The 17,299-nt window shown below is 38.3% G+C and overlaps 3 protein-coding genes across 3 annotated transcripts; all 3 read left to right on the forward strand.

Moving 5' to 3' along the window:
* Positions 1-40: 40 nt before the first annotated feature.
* Positions 41-9,508, forward strand: LOC144652345 (uncharacterized). Its single transcript, XM_078512392.1, has 9 exons — positions 41-244; positions 2,478-2,648; positions 3,365-3,439; positions 4,132-4,219; positions 5,234-5,296; positions 6,315-6,361; positions 6,998-7,186; positions 8,236-8,302; positions 9,056-9,508. Exons 1-9 carry the CDS (start codon positions 117-119, stop codon positions 9,179-9,181), a joined length of 954 nt encoding a protein of 317 aa, XP_078368518.1. The 5' UTR covers positions 41-116; the 3' UTR covers positions 9,182-9,508.
* A 2,117-nt stretch (positions 9,509-11,625) lies between these two features.
* LOC144647987 (melanocortin receptor 3-like) lies at positions 11,626-12,910 on the forward strand. Its single transcript, XM_078507648.1, has one exon. The coding sequence runs from the start codon at positions 11,659-11,661 to the stop codon at positions 12,625-12,627; it is 969 nt and encodes a 322-aa protein (XP_078363774.1). The 5' UTR covers positions 11,626-11,658; the 3' UTR covers positions 12,628-12,910.
* Positions 12,911-15,496: 2,586 nt separating this feature from the next.
* On the forward strand, positions 15,497-16,456 carry LOC144644445 (melanocortin receptor 3-like). Its single transcript, XM_078503937.1, has one exon. The coding sequence runs from the start codon at positions 15,497-15,499 to the stop codon at positions 16,454-16,456; it is 960 nt and encodes a 319-aa protein (XP_078360063.1).
* The last annotated feature ends 843 nt before the right edge of the window (positions 16,457-17,299 follow it).

Genomic DNA, 17,299 nt, shown 5'->3' on the forward strand with positions numbered 1-17,299 from the left:
AAAATGTTACCCGAGGTTTGATTCTTCCGCTGACCAGTTTTATCATCACGTCAAAAAATGGCGGACGTTATTTTTATTCAAAGATCTCGGTTTTGTTAGCATGGGATTTCCACTATATGTTCCGAAATTTTTTGCTTTTAACAGCTCGTCGAGTTCTTCACGTCATGAGCGACAAAACGGAGGCAAAAAACACGCTACGTGTCGCCACGTTTAACGTGTTGGCCCCATGTTACAACTGGCTAAGGTGAGTAAGATAAAAATTTATGTACATCTACCATCTAGTTGGTTGGCCATTTACTGATTAAGCCTGCATGAATTGTGTAAACTGAATAAACTTAAAATAATTTTGTGTGTGTGTGGTCAAAAGAGGCTCTGATTGTGTAAAATTAGAAGTACATTAGCTTTATATTAAGCTCTATTATTTTCAGTATTTTGTACGTACAGCACAGACATTTGTCTGAGGTCATATCATATCGATCGATACCCATCATACATGTTTAGACAAAGACCCGCAAGCCGGAATACGGGAATTTATAAACATCCTTCATTTGGCGGGAAAATATGAGCAGATATTTGTCAGCAGACATTATTTTTAACGAGCTCAGATGCGAAAGGTTTTCCAAGAGAGTCACTTCAAGACAAACTGTGAGCTTCGATAAACAGATGCATGCCCAAGTACATGTACAATACGCGTATTTATTATTTTACTAGCTCCATGCGGTCAAGATGAAACGAATCCCTTGCTCTGATTGGCTACCCGAGCGGTCAAGATGGAGCCATCTTGACCGCTCGTGATCGCCCGCTGTGTTCCCGCAAGCGAAAAAACTTTTCCGTCGTATAAAATTCCATAATTTAGTATGAAAGTATTTTCCGAAACAACACAAGTATATCTTCTTTTCTAGCGAAATGGAGTCCGATAACAAAGAAATAGGTCTTGAAGTGAAATAATAAGAACAAACAAATTAATCAACAAATGCTAACGAGTTTCCTGAATTTTATTTGCCACAACAACCACCTACTACAAAAATAACGCAAGCGACTGAAACATGTTATCGTTTTTTTTTTCGGCGGAAAAGGGAGAGAAGTCAGTGACATGCCTAAGGAAAAAGACTTCGGCAAACTAGTCGTTTTGTAAAATCTTCAAAATGGAAGAAAGCGGACGGCACGGCAAACCAGGCACTGAAAGCTTTTAAAACATCTTTTCACCAAAGCCTCTAACGCTCACGTCGAATAAGGTCGGGTCGAACATTATATCAACGATGTAGGAAAGTTCAAGCTTTTCCCGTGAAGTGGTAAGTCCCAAATGCTTTCAACAATCACAATTTCAATATTCAGCTTGTGTCAGGGCAGGTTTGCACCACAAAAGCGCCAGAAGCGAGCAAATACTCTGCAAAACGTCCAATAATCAAAAGCTGGCGGCCAGATGGAATGGACATTCTTTTTTAAGGCTGATTTGCAATTTTAGCCATTTCAATATCCTTTTGACGGTTAAAAAGAGTTGAATTTCGCTTTGTCGCGTCGTTTTACTTCAACTCGATTCATTCAAGAATTTGACAGTCACTCATTAATCTTTTAAACCAATGAAATGATTTTAGCGTGCGCCATTGATTGTGCATGCAACTGGCTTCCTTTTCAGTACTCTAAAAAAGTAAAATAATAAATCCTTTATTGACCAAGCTTGTTCGGTCAAGATGGCAGGATATTGGCCTTGTTCTTTTTTGCGTGTTTATGGACCTCGACTTCGTCTCGGTCCATAAACACGCAAAGAAAGAACTTGGCCAATATCCTGCCATCTTGACCTCACGCTTGGTCAATAACCCATATATATTTTTAATGCCATTGAAGTGGAGGCTATTAACTGTCAAATCTGCCAAATTGTCAGGAAAACCCTTGGAAAACACTGAAGGTTTAATCGCATTGGACAAGCACCCTAGCCAGTGGGGTCTTGTTTTTGCATTTGTAGTTGTTTCATGCTATATGTACAGAAACCAGAGTTAGGGCCTGATTACATGGATAATTTCAGCAGGGTTTGCCGGGCTGAGATTTCAGCTCAGCTTCCAAAACAAATCTTCTTGAAAAGACGTTTGCAATTACATGAAGAAAGTTTCAACCCTGGGCTGAATTTTGGTCCGGGCTGAAATTTCCAGCGTGGTTTTTAAAACCAGGCTTGACACCTCATGTAATCACATTCAAATTTAAGCCTGGGCTGAAAAGTGAGCTTAGGGATGTACAGTGATGGTTTTCAACAAAAGAAAAGGCTGCCACAATAAACTTTCAGTTTTAAAAGTGTTCAACCCATGCTGGAATTTGCCATGTAATCCCAACAAATTGGAGCAAACTGGGCTGCAATTCGCCATGCAATCAGGCCCTTACTAGTAAGGACCTGATATGGCAACTGCAGGTTTGCAAAAAAACTTTTCCTTTCAAAAATAGGGGACTAGGGTATATTTGACTTTGGGCGTCTATTATTCCTTCAGCGGTTGGTGGGACCGGTCTGAGAGCTCAAAACCCAGTCTGTATCTGCCAAGATTTCATGCCATTAAAGACCTCATCTCTAAGCAGAAGCCAAGTTTAGATGTTGTGTGTCTTCAAGAATTCTGGTTTCATGATGATGTTATGGAACTTTTTGATTCACAGTTTGAAAAAAAGTAAGTCTATTCCTATGACCAGCCTTCTTTGTCAGATAATATAATGATGTTAGGTTGGAATAAAAAGTATTAGCAATCTTGTTGAAGTTTTTAATGCTCTCTTTCCTCTTTGCTCCTCAGTGGAGTGGGGAAAGGGGAGAAAACTCCCCCCTGCATGCTTTCGTTTCCATTCCCCAGGCTCCAGTCCGTCACTTGGCTTTTCACCTCTCCCCATTTCCCAGCTTGTATGAAAAAAAAAATAAAAGAGGCCTCTCCAGAAAAGAGAGGTGTTTTTTTATAAGAGATATAAGCCCTGGAAGCCTGATAATGAGCAACAAGCCCCTTTATAAGAAAGTCGCTAGTATAACAAATGGTTTTCTTCAGCCCAATAGTCCTAGTCACTTAATGCTATGGAAATCGGGATAACCTGGCCCCAGTTGTTCAAAGTGTGGATAGCGCTATCCACCGGATATATCACTATCCGGTGGATAGTGTAGTATGTTTTGGTATGACTTATGCACTGGATAGCAATTTACCCGGTGGATAGCGTTATCCAGCCCTTTGAACAACTGGGCCCAGCTGGCTTGTATGAGCCACTTGGATTGATGCATTAAGCTTTACCTTTATGCATGTTACAGTGGAACCCAATAAAACAAAGTATTAATTAAATTGACCCCAAGGGGTCTGTACTGTAACATTCAGACAATAACCTTCTCTACCATTGCAACTTTTTTTAGGTACAGAATAGTAAAACTTAAAAGGCCAGGTTTTAAGACAGATGGTTTAGCGATTATGGTTGATCGCTCCATTAAGTAAGTTTATTTGGTTGTAAAATGCTTGCATACCTCTTATTTTAATAACTTTTAGGATAATTTTGCCGTCTCATTTTGGCCCAAATACAAAGGTCACAGGACATAGATAAGAAAAGAAAGAAAGAAAAAAAGACTGAAAATAAATATAATTTATCATAAATAAATAAAAACAAGTTGGGATCTACATGTATACAGTTATGTAACTTAATTCCAGTACAGACTGAGGTAACAAGGGTAATGCAATGTTTGTAACATGGCTACATGATTTTGTGTGCTGTGATAAAATGTTTAATTGAATAACTGACTATTGATTATGCCCTTTGCTGTTTCTGGTGTTTTAATTACTGCAAAAGTGAATTTTAATCTGTTTTTTTTTTTTGGATGAGTATGTCAAAGGTCTCATATTGTAAACATTATGGCCTATACACGTTTATTTCTGAAAATCATGAATTTGTGAATTGTTATTGTAAATAGGAAATGCATGTATGGTGTCTCTAAAGACTTGCATGTAGCCTTGCATGTAGCCTTGCCTTTGTGTTATTGTGGGGGAGCAGAATAACAATACTGTCAGTACAACCTGTAGACATGTACCGGTCCATGTACATGGGGTGCACACGCATTATATTGGGTCCCCCAGTAATATTCCCATAAGACAAGTAAAAATATAAAACATGAATGTGTTTGTTCTACAGCATCTTGTCCATTAGTCCCATTCGTTTCAATGACATGAATCGCAGAGTCGCTTTACTAGTGCACCTCCTGTTGCCAGAGGAGCAAGAGGTACATTTAAAATATTATTTTTAATACACACTGTGCTGTCGTAATAATTAATTATGAATTACTATCACTTTGATATACTTGATAAAGTTAACTTAAGTTCAGTCGTATCTTTACAGCATTTACTTACACCCAGAATAGTATTAAAGTTGAAGACTCCAGACCTGCGTGAAACATGCTGAGACACCCTTAAAAAAGTTAAGCCTAGCCACCAGCCGCTAACCACCAACCAGCAGTAACTGTTATTCACTGAATCCTAATTTTTCCCTCATTTATGAGTGTTATAGGGTATTTAGTATTTTCAGTGTACATTTCTGGTTTAATTACAGTACCAGTCAACAGTAAGTTGACAGTCATGCTATTGCATGAATAAGGAAAACTGCACTTAACTTGTCATTCTCCGTCCTGTTTGATTTGAGAAAAAAATCTTTTCCTTTAAATCCTTATTCAAAATTCAAGAAACATTCTTTGAGTGTCTTCAAACTCTAAACTAGAGGCAAGAAATTTAATTCTTGATTGTTAAAAGAATTGAATTTGGAGTCAAGACTGTCGACTTACTTTTCGACGGCCTCTATATTCAGTAGATCTCAAGTGTTAAAAAAAAAAAAAAAAAAAAAAAAAAAAATATGTGTTTATAGTGGTCATGCACTTAGCTTCATATCTCAACGAGATAGCTAGTTTACAGGCATGCCACTGAAACAGAGGAAACAAATAATTTATAAATGAACATAACAAGGTTAAGAATCCCAACTGGCAGGAGGCAGACCAGTTGGCTATATACAAAGCGTGGTCGAGGATTTGAACTCGGGACAACCGAGAAACAAATCCAGCTAGTGGCAAGGGCAGGCCTCGAACCGGTGACCTCCGGATTACAACACCAGCGCCCTAAACTTGTATACAAGTTTGTTATTACTAGGATTAAAAGCTAATAGTGGTTATTCTCATGTAGCCTAAGTTCACAGTGCCCAGTACATGACATATTTACTTATGAAAACTTTTTGGTTTTTGTTTTATCAGGTCATACTTATGACAACACATTTAACGTATTGCTCAAACTATATAGACCAATTCCTGAGAATGGTAAGTACATGCAATTTCACGTGTATACATGAACATGCATGCTCAGATTTTGTCATCCAGAGTAAACTTCTCCCTGTGCTGAGTAATGTTTCTATCATTCTGAATATTTATTTGATGTTGATTGTAGATGGGATTCTCAACTCATCACAAATTTGATTCATGTACATATACAAGACACTTGTTTAAAATCAAGTGTTTGCAACAATATACCACAGAACTTTACATGTTTTGTCAATTAAAAGTAGTGCCATTAACACTCTCATGCACTGCATCTAAAGTGTGGGGTTTGGGGAAATAGGTGGGTCTAAAATATGTCCTAGCTGCTTCGCTTACCTTTTACTTCTTCTTTTTGTCTTATGGACTGGCTTATAACATTGCTGCAATGGCCTGTCAGATAGTTTTCCTTTCTTTTCATTGAGGGCATAAAAAGAGTAAATTATTTTTTCAGCTTAATCGTATCTATAACAAAATTCTTGATTTTGATTGGTTCTGCGCGCGCCTATTTGTCGCGTAATCGGCGCGCGATCACGTGGGTGTCCAATTACAGGTATCCAATTTGAGCAACTTCAAATTGGATACCTGTAATTGGACACCTATGCCATTCGTGCGTCAATCACGTGCATTTGAATGGATTCTTTCTTGCTGTTTTCCTGCTTTTTGCACATCCAATTGCATTTGCCTTTGACTATTTCTTACAAAAAAGGTTCTCAAAAACTTCCTAACCTTGAATTTTGTTATTTATACGATTAATTAGTAATTGGACCTCGTGTCGTACAATTCAGAGAGTAATCGTGCTCGTAATTTCAAATCGGCCTTGCGCTGCGCGCTCTGCCGATTTTGAAATTACTCACCTGATTACTCTCTGAATTGTACTCCACTCAGTCCGATTACTATTACTAATACTGTGTACATTGTATCTTGTATATGAGCACAATGTACATATGTTCATTTTTTATGTAGGTTATATATCAATTTTTGTGTGTGTGTGTCAAATACTGTATTTTTTTTTCTTTTACAGTCACAAATTAAGAAAGTGAAAACCGAAATCGAATCCTATCAGAAAAAGTAAGTGGTTTTTTCTGTAGTTTAGTTACAGTCAACCATCCCATCCCCCTGGGATGGGATGCTAGTCCATTGCAGTATTACCCGCCAGAATTAAATTCGCTGGTGTCCATTTGTACACCTGGGTGGAGAAAAGCACTGTAAGAGTAAAGTGTCTTGCACAAGAACACAACACAATGACCCCGGCCAGTGCTCGAACCCAGACTGGTCGATCCAGAGTCCAGTGTGCTTTACCATTAGATTAAATGTAAAGTTTAACGCTGGAAAGTTCAATGTAAAATACTAAAAACGTTTCAGCAGTGCTGCCTTCATCAGTAGTAGTAGTAGTAGTAGTAGTAGTAGCAGTAGCAGTAGCAGTAGCAGTAGCAGTAGCAGTAGCAGTAGCAGTAGCAGTAGCAGTACTGTCTACTGATGAAGGCAGCACTGCCGAAACGTTTAGTATTTAACATTGAACTTTCCAGCGTTAAACTTTACATTTAATCCAATGTGTTCATTTAAATTAACACTGCGCAGGACATTTTCGTGCTTTACCATTAGCCCACCCCACCTCCCACTGGGCAAATGTTAGCCCATCAAGGCTTTTTTTTTGGAATTTTATGGTGTGTTAATAGTGCTTTCTCTTCATCTTTGTTGTTACAGGAATAATGTACAACATGTACCTGTGGTATTAGCAGGAGATTTTAATGGCTGCCCAGATGATGCTGTGTACAACTATGTTGTAGATAATGGCTTTATATCGTCATACAAAACTGTTCATAATAAAGAGCCTTGCGTGACACACAGACTCTACAGTGGTGACGAGATACTTGTGGATTATATATTTTATAGGTGAGCCTGCTTTTTTAATGTTCATTCGAGTAATTAAACGCATGTACTCTTGTACTTTTGTTGCATTTGATTTCCAGATGAAGAACTAAAAAAAATATAAGGTAGCTTCCTTGATCTCCCAGGTCCCGGTTTTTCAAACCAGGAATAGGGTGAGCTACAAATTGAGAGTTTTTAAGTTACATATGTATCAGAAAGGATTTAAAACATTTGTCTTTACCCTACATTTTGATGACTTCTTTCCCAATCTCCAACTGCCACTCAAAATTAGCCCTGAAAATCGCTATTATAAGCAAGAGGAATAAAACGTGGGTTAACTGTTAATCCTGGTTTACCTTTCGAATAATGACAATGACAGAAAAAGAGTACTGTAGATGTAACATCTCATTGAAAGCACTGTGATTTCAAATCTCGAGCATTGTATACACTAGAACCAGGACATGTAATCGTGCAATAAAACTGGTTCCGCTAAAGAGTCTCGAATTTCTAAGGTTTCCAAGCTCACCACACCCACGATGGTGCATTGTAAAGCAATCGTGCTTAAAACGTTGTTTACTATATCCACAACTCTTAAATTGTGTTTTGTGGTCATACTAATGACAACACATTTGACGTATTGCTCAAACTATATTGACCAATTCCTGAGAATGGTAAGTACATGCCTGCATGCTCAGATTTTGTGGAGTCATCTTTAGTCTCTGAGTTGCTTCTATCATCCTGAATATTTGTTTGGTGTTGGTTATTGAGATGGGATTCTCAACTCATCACTAGTTTGATTTATTTTGGGGAAATAGGGGGGCCTAAATGTCCTGCTTCCCCTACCTTTTACTTCTGTTTTTTTTTTTGGCTTAAAATTATGGACTGACTAATAACATAGCTGCAATAACCTGTCTGATAGTCTTCTTTTCTTTTCATTGAAGGCATAAAAAAGGTAAATAAATATATTTAACAACTTAAAACTATGTACACTCACGATGGTGCATTGTAAAGCAATCGTGCTTAAAACGTTGTTTACTATATCCACAACTCTTAAATTGTGTTTTTTGTTTAAGAAACTCCTCTCCCAGTCACCTTGTTCCCAAACAGTCCATGGTATTACCAGCAGAATACAGCGATGAAGTAAGTCTCAGTATGTCACTTCCCTAGCACCACCTGATTAGCTACGAGGTTTATTTTACCCTTTGATGAATTTTGATTAGCTCTACAGAGGGAAAGTTAAGAGGGAGGGATGTAACTTAAACTTATTTAAATTTTCCCGCCAAACTTCAGGCTGAGCTCTTTGACGTCACGCATACATTACCAGCTCCAAGATGGCGGCGTTCAGTTGTCGGGTTTTGGGAAAGATTTCGTAAGGTTATAGCGCACGTTGGAGGCTGAAATGTTGGTGAATAACATATCTTTGTATTAACTTTTTATTGGTGTGAAGAAAATAACTGGCCATTCTGGAGTGAACTTCTCCTTTAAAAATGTCTTGCCTTGTAAACAAAGCGCAGAAGCAAAAGTGTGTCGCCCACCAGGAAAAGGACAAATTATGGAAAACTTGGCGGATGGGAAGGAAAATTAGCAACTGTCGAATAAAAGTGACGTGTACAGAAATCATGGACGCTGGTAAAAAGACAATGACTAAAGAAATCACTTACTGATTTACTCAGAATTACCAATTTGGAACCGGGTCAAAATGACACATTCTTACCCGCACCCCTCCCCCGGGATTTTACAGATTTTGCATTGCAAGAGTAAAGAAGCAACTTTGTAGGAATGTATGGCACTAAGCACAGAGAGAATACAGACGGGCAAAAACGTGGATGTGCAGTGGGGTTTATTTACATCTAACCACTGTCTCTAACTTGTTTTCTTCCTCTTCGTTGTTAGGAATGGCCTAAGGAATTTACTTTGTCAGACCACAGGATGATTATGACAGAGTTTGAGCTAGAAACAAAAGAAAGAAGTCAGGCTGATTGTCAGACGAGCGACCAGTCTGACAGCCAGGCAGTCTGATGAAGTAGTCTGACAGTCGGACGGTCTGACAGTTGGACGGTCGTACAGTGAATCATCCTAACAGATAAGCAGTTAAACAGTTGAAAAAAAAAAAATGGACAGTCAGACCATTGGACAGTTAGACAGTTGGGCAGTCCGCAGACTAGAGTAGCCCAGACAGTCCACCAGTCGGACAGTTTTTTTTTTTGTTAAAGAAGTTTTTACTGCTAGAGTTTCGCTATTCAGTTATAGTTATTTCAAATGGGATGTTAATATAATTTATGGAAAATTGTGAAATGCTAACCCTGTGTTTTATTCATTTGTAAATAAAGAGCAACCATTTATATAAAGAAGCGTTGTCAGATTTTTTCAGTTGTTCCCTTTGCTTTCACTTTCCCCTTTCATCTTCTATTTTATTTTTTAACTCATGCTAAAGGAGGACCTTTGCGCGAACATACGATTCTCTCTTCGAGACCATGGTTCGTTAAGTCTTGAAAAGCCCTCCCTTGAATTATGGCTGTCGTCTTGTAAAGGCTTTGAATCTGCCTTTGTCCTCGAAAAGTCGTTAAAATTCTGAAAGAAACTTGAAAACTCCCTAAACAGCATTCTCCTTTAATACAGTATTATTTTTTTAAGAGCAATTTTCAATGCCCAACGAAAAGGGTACGCAATTGTTAAACGTGTGCAAAGTGTCAAAAAAGTACACCAAATTGGTTACTGGCTGTACATAGCTTTATTATCCAAAGCGTTTTTTTAGGCAGATTGACAGATGTTTTTGGCATCCTGAACCGGCTGAGCTGTGCAATGAGATCGAGTGCAATATTGTGTCCTTGAAATGTCCTTAAAGTTTGTTTGGCAAAAAATATAGACAAACCATCTTACTAAGACGAAAGATCACCGTTAGAACTGGAACAATTTGCTCCAACGAATTAATGTAGGTATGGCGAAACGTTTAAATAATTTTCATTTATTTTGAAAACGGACTGCTAAAATTGATCAACCAAAAATATTTAAATTCTCCAAATCAATTATCCATGGTGCATGAAAATTGTCGAAACTAAAAACGAGAAACAATTGTCTGCGGTTGGTTGCAATTATTTGCTGTAATTTATTTGTTGTGTATGCCGCGGTTTGACTTATTTTTGACCAACAGTGCACAAAAAAACAAATGTTTCAAAGGATTTTTAATTAACAATAGTTGAAATGTTGCCATTTGTTTGCCTCGTGATACGAAATTTGCACAGTGGAAATTGATTTTGTGGTTTCTTATTAGATTTTTGTTTTAACTTATTGTTACCAAAGTAAAACAAATTTTCTCGATCATTTGCAAGGGAGGAGTTTCTAACGGTTACAAAAAACAGAGAAAAAAGGTGAATGGTGGGAGATTCGAAATTTCCAAAATCTTCTTGTCAGAAAATAGTTGCGACAGACATGTTTTTTGGTGTTTGTAAATTTCTGGCATTAACAGAATACTCCTTTCTCTCGAAACCATTCTTGTACGCTGGCAAATACACGTAAATTGAGCAGTTGTCAAACAAGCAGGGGACGGGGAATGTGGAAACGACAGGAGCAAAAACTTTGGCAGAGAAAAGACGAGGAGAAGACAGTGCCTCATTTCTCTTAGGCTTTTTTTCACCTATTATTTTGACCACCTTTTTTCGAATTTTGTCAATTAGCGTTTTGTTTCAAATCCATCAATCTAACCAGTCTTCAACAATCTCAAAAAAATTGAACAATCAAACCCTGGCTAATGAATTTTAAAAGCAAAATGCACACTGTGTTATCGAGGAGTTCCCCTAAGTCCCATTTTCTGTTGTGCCCAAGCCATATTGCATGCGCTTTCTCGAGGCAATGGGTACGATATGGGCAGTGCCTCTGAAATTAATCTTCACTGGATTGTGCTGAGAAATACTGCTATCTAATTTTTTAAAAGGCCTTTGGCATAACACTCGTCCATACGAGTATTATGCCATATTCTCTAGAATTCTCTTTTTAATAATTATATATTTTTTTAAAAGTAAAACAATAGTAAAATTGATTAATTTCGGACCTATGTAGATAGCAATAAACTTTTAAAAGTATCTTTAGAATATACATTTGTAGCGCTATTTATCGATGTTACTTTTCCAATAAAAAATCTCCTGCATGGCCTATTCAGTAATTCGCTTTTCCGACACGAAAACAAGAAGATTCATTAAATCTGAGCCGGGAGGTCGCAAGCAAACTAATGCATATAATGCACTGATAAAAGCACTAGGCTCATAAAATTAGTTATTATACATGATACGTGATGTTATTCACGATTAATTTCAAAAGTGTCGGCTTGACTTCTTATGAAAAGTCATTATCTTTGGCAATAAGTGGCTTTTGTTCAGTAAAAACAATAAAGCGAAGGTTTCTTATGAAAAAAAAAGTGACATGCCATCGATGTTCATTTTCTGTCACGAAACTGCCAAGGCCTACCTTATCGTCTTCTATCGTCACGATTTTAATCCCGAATGGAGGTTTCAGAGACCTTAATACTTGTAAACGCCGCCTTAAACGTGCCTCTTGCCTTTACAACTACAATCGGTAACGCTTTTATCCTGACAGCCATATGGAAAACACCTTCATTGCATACTGCTACCAACGCTCTCCTCTTCAGCTTAGCTCTGTCAGATCTTGGAGTTGGCCTGATTACTCAGCCTCTTGGAGTCGTCTTCTCGAAAGACCCTGTCGAAATGGAGAAAACATGGGTAAAGCCCACATTTCAGATGTTTTCTGGATCACTCGCAGCCGTATCGTTACTCACAATTACAGCGATTAGTGTGGAAAGGTACCTCGCCCTTAAGTTGCACCTGAGACACCAGGAGCTAGTTACGGTCAAACGAGTCTTTTACGTTCTCGTTTTAATCTGGACATGTTGCATTGTGGCTGCCTCCTCATTGTTTTGGTACGATCATATACTGTTTTACCGGGCTGCCGTCCCTGCCATTGCAGTGTGCCTGCTGATCAACATCTTCGTTTATCAAAAACTCTATCGCGTGTGCAGAGTTCACCATGTAAGAATCTGTGATCAAGCCACGTTTCAAGACGCACAATTGCATCAAAGAGCTATCGCCGAAGCTCGCTTCAGAAAATCTGTCAAAACTATATTTTTTATTTTGCTCGCCTTGATCATTTGCTATTTACCGTTCTGCTGTTTCACGGTGGCTGTTGTCGTTGTCGCCCGCGATATAGGAAATATGGGAGATGATCTGTATGCATTGCTATTTTCATGTTACCTTTACACTTGGACAATTGTGTTTGCCAATTCAACAGTTAACCCACTTTTGTTATACTTTCAACTCACTGAGCTTCGCTCGACCATCAAGCGTCTTGCTAAGAAATTATGTCGGTGCAGAAATAAAAGCAATGATCTGGGAAGATCTACGAATTTGAAAACTCAACTTCCATTGCCTGCAACCTTTCGAGTCACAACAGATTAAAAAAGACACGAAAGCACGAAGGCACGAAGGCGTGTAGCCACGAATGCACTAGAGCACGAAGGCACGAAGGCACGACAGCACGACGGTACGGCAGCACGACTGCACGACGACAGGAGTAGAGGGCGCGAAGGCACGACGGCACGACTGCAAGATGGCTCGACGGCAGTTCTTGATATGATAAAGCAGCATTTTCTTTGGATGCATGCTATCTCATCAACGCCATTTAAATGATTATCAGACGGAACCATGATCTGTCATCACACAAGTCGTGATCGTGATTATTTGCCAAAAAAGAAAAAGAACCTAAAATAATGACTGGAATTGCAAAAGCTAGAGTGATTTCAGTAAACCCGTGAAATAGTTTTCACTTTTGTTTTACAAATTCTTTTTTTTTTTTTTTTTTTTTTTCGACAAACTGGTAGATATTGTTTCGGGTAAAGAACTATTGATATCAGAATAAATGTAAGGAAAATTGAAGTCGCTCCTGGCACTTTCATGTGAAACTCACAAAGCATAAACAAAGCCTCAAAGGCACGTACACAAAAATAATTATTTTTTTCACTTGACTTGTTATCTTTTGGTTCAAAACGACTTTTAAACTTTCACAAACTTCTGGAAATATACTTTCACTTCGATTTAAACTTTCACAAAGTACTTCAAAATACAGACATAATTCATACAGTAATTGACATTATTTTATGGCCACTACACGCATTAATGTAACATTCATCAATATACAATGATTTCCTCATCAAAACGTCTAGAATTTCTAGGAATAAACTTATATCACGAATTCAGAGAAGCGATTAAACAATCTCTCTACGAACTACGCGTCGATTTACTTGATTTCTACTTTTTTTAAGACATTCGGTAGCCAACGCCAACATTTTTGGTAAAATTTTAATTTGGCCACACGGTTTCAGCCCCTTTCTTTCAAGCGAAAAATGTTTCTGAGCTCTGTTTGCGACGCCATCCTGTTTTGCATGAAATCGATGCCATCTTTAGCTACAAGTTCACGGCCGAGACTTGCCCCTGCAAAAATCAAGCGGGGGTGCCATATAAGTGTCCTTACAGCAATCTCTATTTAGTTCTGCATGGCTGTAAACTGGCATGCCAACTCGATAGACACAGGACCCAAAAACAAGATTAGGCTTGCGTTCTCTTTCTTCGAACACAATTATCAATTTTCAATGCCCCATCAAAGGGGAAGTACGCAACAAAAAACAAACTTGTGCAAGTGTTAAATATAAAAAGTAGACCATGCAAATTGGTCATTGCCTGTAGCTTTCTTATGAAAACTGTTGATTTAGGCGGACCTGCAGGTGGTTTTGACATCCTAAACTGAGCAAGGAGATCAAGTGTAGTATTGTGTCCTGGAAATGTCCTTCAAATTTGTTTGGCAAGAACTATAAGAACCATGTAATTCGAAGAAGAATTACAATAAGTACTGAAACAGTTTGCCAACCTGACAACGAATGTTTGAAAAGCGGACTCCCAAAACTTATCATCCAAAGAGGCTTGTTCCAAATGAGTTATCTGTGGTAGATTGAGGTAGATAAAAACTGTTCAAACTAAAAACGACAACTGAAACAATCTGTCTGCGTTGGTTCCGATTATTTGCTGTAGCCCAGAAGTGATATTAATCCTAAAAATTTCATTTATTTGTGGTGTGTGTCGGGGTTTGACGTATTTATAACCTACAGTGCACAAGAAAAACAAAAATTTCAAAGGATTTTAAATTAGCAATGGTGAAATGTTCGTCAATTGTTTGCCTAACGGCAAGACATCTTCACTGTGTCTTTGAACTTATTGTTTCCAGAGTAAAACAAAATTTTTGATCATTTATGATGTAGCAGTTACTAAGTGTTACGTAACGCAATGAAAAAGAAAACGTATGGTTGTAGATTCAGAATCTCCAAAACCAGTGTCAAAATATACTTTGCGAAAAAAACGTTTTTTATTTGGTATTTATTTAATATTTTGCATTAACAGAACACTCTCTAGCCTGCGAATACAGCCGCCTCTCGCGTTTCGCTCTTCGTAGCGGAAGCGAATGAGAGGCGGCTGTATTAGCAGGCTAAAGCCTCTCGTTTTAAAGCCATTCTTTAACTACTGGCTAAAACCAAGAAAAAATGTTGGAGTGGTGGGGTGGGAAGGGGAGAAAAAAGGACAGAGGAAATGATGGGAGCAAAATCTTCCGCAGAGAAAAGACAATGAGAAAGACCTAAGCCTCTTCTTTATATCGTCAATTTTTTTGGCCAACTTTTAACCATCTTTTTATGAAATATGATAATTAGGTTGTTGTTTCAAATCAATCTGCCCAATCTTCCATAATTTAAAAGATTCAAACATGCTGCAAAATACTGCTATCTCGCCTTTTTTTCAAAAGCCCTTGGCATACAATTCGTCCATTTTAGTGTTATGTAATATTCTTTAAGACTTGTTTTCGTGTCGGAAACGAGAATTAGTGAATGGGCCATGCAGGAGTACCATTAAGAGCACAATATATCTTTTTGAAAGATAATTTCTATCCATATTGGTCTAAAAGTAATCAATTTGACTATTGTTTTACTTTAAAGAAATTATTTTTAATCAGAAGCGGGGAGGCCGCAAGCAAATGAATAGATATAGTAGCACTGAGGAAAGCAATAGGAACGTATAATAAACAATTTCAAGAGTCGGCTTGACTTTTCATGAAAGTCATATTGTTTGGCAATAAATGGGGCCTTTGATCAGTTGAAAGCTATAAAGTGATTGTGTCCTGTGAAAAAAAAAAACACAGTCACTTATTTTAGATATCAATTTCTTGTCAATGACTGAGTACCAATGATACCTAGTCGTCTTCCAACTTCAAAACTTTAACTGTTGAATGGATGTTGCAAAGATCTTAACAATTGTAAATGGGGCCTTAAATGTGCCTCTTGCGTTTACAACTACAATCGGTAACGTTTTTATCCTGACAGCCATATGGAAAACACCTACATTACATACTGCTACCAACGCTCTGCTCTTCAGCTTAGCTCTGTCGGATCTTGGAGTAGGCGTGATTTCTCAGCCTTTGGTAATCCTCCTTTCAAAGGACTTTGTTGATATGGTGGAATCTTGGGTAAAGCCGACATTTCAGATGTTTACTGGATCACTCGCCGCCATATCGTTTCTCACAATTACAGCGATTAGTGTGGAAAGGTACCTCGCCCTCAAGTTGCATCTGAGACATCAGGAGATAGTTACGGTTAAACGAGTGTTTTACGTTCTCGTTTTAATCTGGACATGTTGCGTTGTGGCTGCCTCCTCGTGCCTTTGGTATGGTTCTTTACTGTTCTACATGGCTGCCGCCCCCGTCGTTGCAGTATGTTTGCTGATCAACATCTTCGTTTACAAAAAACTCTATCGCGTGTGCAGAGTTCACCATGTAAGAATATGTGATCAAGCCATGTTTGAAGATGCACAGCTGGAGCAAAGAGCTATCGCCGAAGCTCGATTCAGGAAATCTGTCAAAACTATATTTTTTATTTTGCTCGCCTTGATCATTTGCTATTTGCCGTTCTGCTGTTTTACGGTGTCTGGTGTCATTAACGGCGATCTAGGAAAGAGCGATTATTATTCAGTGCTATATTCATGTTACCTTTACACTTGGACAATTGTGTTTGCCAACTCAACAGTTAACCCACTTTTGCTATACTTTCAACTCACTGAGCTTCGCTTGACCATCAAGCGTCTTGCAAAGAAATTATGTAAGTGCAGAAATAAAAGCAATGATCTGGGAAGATCTTCGAATGTGAAAACTCAAATTTCGTTGCCTGCGACCCTTCGACCCACAACAGATTAAAGAAGGCGCGAAGGCACGGAGGCACGAAGGCACGAAAGCACGAAGGCCCGAGGGAGGCACGAAGGCCCGAAGGCCCGAAGGCCCGAAAGCACAAAGGCCTGAAGACTCGAAGGCACGAAGGCTTAAAATCACGAAGGCACAAAGGTACGATGGCACGATGGTACGATGGCACGAAGGCACGGTGGCACGATGGCACGAAAGCACGAAGGCCCGAAGGCCCGAAGGCCCGAAGGCACAAAGGCCTGAAGACCGGGCACGAAGGCTTAAAATCACGAAGGCACAAAGGCACGATGGCACGATGGCACGAAGGCACAAAAGGCACGAAGGCACGATGGCACCAAGGTAACGAGGCACGGGACAAATAAACGAAATAAAACAATTGCATACAGTTTCAACTACGTTTAGCACGTGGTGCTGCAAATTGAAAAAGTCAATTTCTGAGCCGAACAACACGTAATGCTATAAATAATGCACATTAAAACTGTTTTTACATATATATTTATATATTTATGTCTTTACTTTAAAACAACATAATTTATGTCTTTACTTTAAAACAACATGACATGAAATAAATATTACGGAAAAATGAACACAGTAAATTTTAAGATTTGCTCTACGATAATGTTTGTGACTTCAATGTAAATATATAGCAACGCTGGAAGGATAGTATAAATAATATATATCCTATAAAAAATAAAATAATTACTGTGTATTTATATTCAAATTCAGAAACAGCATTACAATAAAAGTCAAAGAACGCCACTATGTAAACTTTTGTTAGTCTTTCTTCTTCCAACAATGCTTAATATCTAAACAGCATGATGTACCCACTCCAATCAAAGA

Source organism: Oculina patagonica, chromosome 1 (genome assembly GCF_052425735.1).
Source record: "Oculina patagonica isolate OP01 chromosome 1, crgOcupat, whole genome shotgun sequence".
Lineage (NCBI taxonomy): Eukaryota > Metazoa > Cnidaria > Anthozoa > Scleractinia > Oculinidae > Oculina > Oculina patagonica.